Below are 5,824 nucleotides of genomic sequence, written 5' to 3'. Positions count from 1 at the left end.
TCAAGGCTCAGTGAAAAAAAAGCTGTTTTTTTTCTGTGGCAAAACATTGTGAAATGTTCTTGAGTCATGAACGAACCCTCAAAGTTGAAGATGCGTCCAGTTCGAACATGTATGCCTTATTAATTCTTGGTCTTTTAAGACATCATATCATTCGTGTACATACATAAATAGGTTTTCTCTTCACACAGGTTTAATCCCACTCACAGAGGAATCAGCTTGTCATCTGAAACCACAATATTTTATTGGCCAGCGTGAATCAAAAGTTAGACAAGAACCTGACCTGACATTATCCTCAACATGTTCACATTCAACAGAAAACACTGTGAATTTTAGGCTTTAAACAGCTAAGTTACTTCTAAAATACGGCTAAATCCAGGTGTTACAAAATAGTAGATGACTAGTACACAATGAAGAAATGCTCAGTCGTAACGGACGAAAGCTGACTGCGTGTATGTACAGCACACAAACAGAACAAACTTTGTCTTGTGCTTTTTTTTTATCATAAGAACATTCAGAAAAAGAACTAGTGGAATACGCTATTTGGCAGTCAGGTCATTGCGCCTTCAACCCACAACCTAAACTGCCGTCCTCTATTCCATGACGGCCTGTGTGGTGACCACTGAGGTGGTGCCTGACCGGCTGTCCCTGATCTTCAGCTCCCGATTCATCTGGCACCAGACGCACTGGTAACACCACAATAACTTACAGCAGTCGTCACAGAAGGAGCCCTGCAGGAGGAAGGGGAGAGAGAGAGAAGGGATAAATCTAGCAGTCGCTGAAATGATTGATCCCTGAGAGAAGTATCTGTTTCGTTGGCAGCTAAATGCTCCACTGTGTTCGCCGCCTGCCGTTCGGTGTTGGCGAGGTGGCACACAGAGCTCAGAACAGCTGCCTGCTGTATCTGAAGACCAGGTTGATAAGAGTGGTGGGAGTGACCCAAAACAAAGTGAGGTGATAAAGCTCTGTGGGCTTGTGCTGCAGGTGCAGCTTCCTCTGCAGTGAGTCGGAAACAATGCATTTGGTTCAGAGGGTATTTGAATGCATCTACCTCCCTCAAATATTTTGGCCTCTAGATACAAACTCCCAATTATGCTGTACAAGTATCAACCCGAACATGCACGATTTAAACATGCCTTACTTTACTTTATCTTCATGACATTCTCATCTTCTCATGTTTTATTCTTTAGTTTACTTTTATGCAAATAAATAACGTTAAAACACACAAAATAGAATAAAATAGTAATTTTCTGTAAACATTATTTCAGTCAAACTTAATTTTCTGTCAAATACAAATGATGGATTGAAAAATGAGCTAAGTGCATCCTTGCACACCTGGGTGTCCGCATCTGATACCAGTCATTTTGTATTCAGTAGACAACTGTTGCTTCGTGCAAGAGAGCAATCTGTTGCTGACCAAACTCAGGGCGAGGCGGTTCTGAACAATTGGCTAACATGATATTTGTCTGTTTGTGTTAAATCATGAATAAAGGAGTGTTTGCATAGGTTTAGCAACAGCTGAATGCTCTGAATGCAATGCCATGAACACACACCAGCTATGGGGCACATCTCATACACTTGACCATTCCCCCTTTGATTCGCGTCACTGGTGGAATTAACTTTGACTTCCCAAGAATCCAGAAATCAATTATTAGTGATCATCACACTCCGCTTTGAAAACATCGTCCTCCACAACAACAGAGTGCGTCTGTCCAACATGTGCAAAATGTTGATTTGAATTAAACCTCACTGATCTATTTTTTAAAGATGTGTCAAAATGTCCTTATGCATATATTTTTTGTCCTTATGTTCATTTCCATCCCTGGAGCTTTTATTTTGAAAAGTGCCATATTGATACATCTTTAATCGCTACTATGACATATTCAGAACATCCCTGTTGTGTAACCGTGTGCAAATATGCACACTGTACAGTACGTGGGTTAGAGAACACTGAGGTAGTGTTCAAAGGGAACTACAACTTCACCTTTTCTGAGTGGATGTTTTCTTTAACTTACATGCAGTTCCCTGTTGCGTTGTGACACAATCACACATTAAACTGCCGCACTCCTTGCTGTGCTTCTTAGAATAAAAACCCTCAATCTCTCTGTGTACTGATATGTAGAATATGTGTACATTTTCAGGCAATAATAAATTACTCTTTAAGAATCAATTTTGGATCCTTCACCTGAAAATCATAATTTCAGAAAAAATCTGAAAATTTACCCAGCCTTTAACTGAGCACCCAATCTCCCCATGCACCCACCCCTACCCTCCCCAAGTCAGTCTTACTGGGATATTGTAGCGCTCCCTAATGGATGAGCGGAGTACACAGGAAACCACACAACAGACGTCCAGCAGTGGCATGCAGCAGCACCAGCCGTAGTCAGCGGCTGTCTGACACTGCATGCAGGGGAAGCAGAAGAGACCGCAGCAACCTGGAGGACAGAAGAGACAAAAGATTACACAAACTCTGACTTTATTAAGACATAACATGCAGGTAAGTGCTACCATATTGAGTTGTGCTGAATATTGTGTTGAACTCTTGTCTTGAATTTCTCAGATATTTCCCAGAATGCGGTGAATATTGCGGTGACACTGACTTTGCAGTTTTTAAAGAAGAACTTAAACAGTTCCCTAAATACATGAAAAGTGAGTTCACTGGTAATGTAGAGTACAGCTCATCCTGTGAAGACACTTGTAAACTGCTACCTGTGGCTCTAGATAATACATAATAAGAAGAGAGGGGGGCTGGAGGGGCACAATGAAGTAAATATATGCTATTTATTTCCTTCATGTATATACATTACATCAATTCAGCACATGACAAATTATGATAAAACTGGTTAGTGTGGTTGTAATAATAATGCTAGTACAACAATAAGGGTATGTAAACCTCTCTATTGTTGATGCACTGATAAATAATTTTTAATTTCCTTTAAAGATATCTGATCCTTTTTAATGTTGATGTCTTTGACTGAAGAATAAATTGTTTAAGAACTACTTTCACCGACTCAGTCTTCTACTGACCCACAGTAAGGGGACAAGCTCATATTTAGTGGATTTTTCTGATAGGAATCTGTATTTTGTCCCAAAAACCAACATAGCTGAGGTTTTCAACAGTCTTACATTTTTTTTATGTTTCCAAGATCAGGAATTAACTGAAAGCCTCAGCTTTTATGTCCTTCAAGCACTCAGAAAAATGAATAATTTCTAGGACAACTAGGGAAGCTTCAGTGGTGTTTAGTGGTGGTGGTCTTATCTTCACTTCAGAGTGACGAAATTCCTGATGGGAAGGTGTCAGTCAGCCAGTCAAGCAAATCTGCAAGACGTGTTGAGCTTGTTTTGTCATGTGATATTGCTGTTTTAGCTGGGAAACTAGTTATTAATCTCACTTATTAATGTCAAGATTTCAAACTGGGTCACCGAGTATAGTTCAACAACAATGAGGAAACATTTAAGTGCATCCAGTAAGTTTAAAACTCTGTGGTGATTAATGACACAAATTGACACAAACATCATTTGCTGGGTTGACTCACAGGTGCTCATATCGTTGCAGCAATCGCACAGGCCACTGCTCCATGTCCCAGGGCTGGTGGTCATCACTGTCACCACATGGGATGGTTGCTGGTGGACGGCCATGCCTGGAGGACACAAGATGGAAATGGAAAGACTGGGAAAGGGCATAGGAGACTGCTCCATACACAGGAGTTGCTGCATTATGATCAAGGGATTTCAATGCTTCGTTAAGCCAGGACGTTGTGTTGCTCCTACAACACATACTGTATCTCCAGATGTTTTCTGGCTAAACTTCAACAAAGACAACCGCTAAACCATGTGTTCATGACTACATCTTTTTGAGCAAGCATATTCAAGAAGGAACTTTAAACAGAGAAGCCGGGAATGTGCAAGAATTAAAGCTATCCTTGTGATGGACTGGCAACCTGTGCAGTGTGTTGTCCTGCATTTAAAGCAGTGCATTCTGGGACAGTTCATAGCATCTCCACACTCAGTCCTCTTTGACCAGTAATGAGAACGAAGCAAACACAAAATGCTAATTTCTTTAATGTCTCTCATTGACAGAAAGCATAAGGACACCGCTGACCTCCAACAAAACCCTGCAGACAGTATTTTATGGTCGTCACTAAATCTTGTGGGGGGTCTTCCCAGAAGACTGGAGGCTGTTAGAGCACTATAGTAATACCCAGAGTTTTGGAATGAGGTGTTCAAAAACACTTTTGGTGGGTCGGCATACCATGAAACCGAACATTTCACATGGTGGATTGGTTATAACTTACTTTCTTGTATGGTTATTTTATCCATTGGCAACACCTCAAAGATGTTGAATGAAATCTGTTCATCTATACTGCCCAACTCAAATGTTCAGGTGTCCTCAAACTTCAGGACACCTGAATACTTTATATTTAGGACTCCTTTTAAAATGGCTTTTTGGGGGCCAAACTTGACTCTTTGCTACACAAAACATCGTACACTAGAATTTGGCTGTTATGCCCTGTGGTTATGCCCAATCTAAAACTAGCTAATACCAATGCTAACGTGTGTAGCACTAACCACCTAACAGTCATCTTTGGCAAATGTTAGCTCTGCTAAGTGCAGCAGTAGTTTGAAGATTCAATGAATTTTAGAGTGTTAAATGACGTTTGTCATTTATTTTCTGAATCCTCACTGTGGTTTAAGCCTAATGTTGGGCTCCCCAGGCTTTTATCATGTACAAAAAAAATAAAAATAAAAAATCATTGTGGGCTGAGCTTCACATGCTACCTAGCTAGCTAACATGAGTCTCAAATTCAAAAATCCGTGCTTGTCACCTTAGCAAGGAGTTAGCCTGATCTTGTTTCATCACAGACTGCACCCAGCCCTCACTTTACAAATTTCTTACAAAAACTAGGCATTTTTTAGCATATTGTAAATATGTAGAATGTTAGCTATCCTAGCTAGTTAATACACATTAGCTTGCTAAATAGCTTAAATGTTTCCTTAAAGCTGGAAGTCAGAGGAAATTGGTGAAAACCATTGTCAAAATGTAAAAAAATAAAAATAAAAATGTAGCCCTTGCTGTAAATAACATCAAATTAATTACAGTAAAGCGAGAGAATACGACATTTCTCTTAATTATAACCTCACTACACTGATAGTAATTGCACCTGCTAGTTAATAAAGTTTTTTTTGCTTAAAGAATGGAAAGTAATGGGCACAAAGCCATTGTGGGCTTTCATGTTAGCTTGTTAAGTACATTAATCGGACAAACTCAGGGCGCCTTGTCCTTTCCGACTTTATTTATTTATTATTTATTGACAATTAGCAAGTGCATTGTAAGACGATATAAGAACGATATAGTAAATTATTTCGTTATTATGAGTAATAAACAGGCCCAACATCGGCTGCTAATTGCCCTGTTTATGCTAATATACAAACTTTTATTTACCTTTTCTCTGGTTCCGTTAGCTCGAACAACTGAAAAGTGCAGTCAGCTCACAGTATGTGAAGAAAGGTGCGGACCCTGCTGCTGTTTCTGCTTCTCGAGAAACACCCACTCCCTCCAGCGCAACCAATCAGAAAACAACCACAGACACCAGTCGATAGTCACACAAAAAGAAAAAAACGTGTGTGTGGTGGTGGTGGTGATGGTGGTGGTGGTGGTGGTGGGGGGGGGGTTCTAACTGACACTTGAACGCCGCTTTGCAAGTGACAATTCAAACAGGTGAGGGGAAAACTGATGCAAGCCATTAGAAGCTCACAGCAAACTCGCTGTAAAACTTCATAATAGTTTGTGTGGTTCAAAGTGCTCAATCTAATCAGCACAGCAGAA

The 5,824-nt window shown here is 40.2% G+C and overlaps 1 protein-coding gene across 1 annotated transcript; it reads right to left on the bottom strand.

Annotated features, from left to right (window-relative positions):
* Positions 1–219: 219 nt before the first annotated feature.
* Positions 220–5,558, bottom strand: ponzr1 (plac8 onzin related protein 1). The gene is made up of 4 exons (XM_041965459.1): positions 5,441–5,558; positions 3,534–3,638; positions 2,287–2,432; positions 220–728 (listed from the first exon to the last, which is right to left on the bottom strand). Exons 2-4 carry the CDS (start codon positions 3,634–3,636, stop codon positions 591–593), a joined length of 387 nt encoding a protein of 128 aa, XP_041821393.1. The 5' UTR covers positions 3,637–3,638; positions 5,441–5,558; the 3' UTR covers positions 220–590.
* Between the last annotated feature and the right edge of the window lie 266 nt (positions 5,559–5,824).

Source organism: Chelmon rostratus, chromosome 23 (genome assembly GCF_017976325.1).
Source record: "Chelmon rostratus isolate fCheRos1 chromosome 23, fCheRos1.pri, whole genome shotgun sequence".
Lineage (NCBI taxonomy): Eukaryota > Metazoa > Chordata > Actinopteri > Chaetodontiformes > Chaetodontidae > Chelmon > Chelmon rostratus.
The sequence above is the reverse complement of the archived record's forward strand: the minus strand, read 5'-3'. Positions and strand labels throughout refer to the sequence as shown.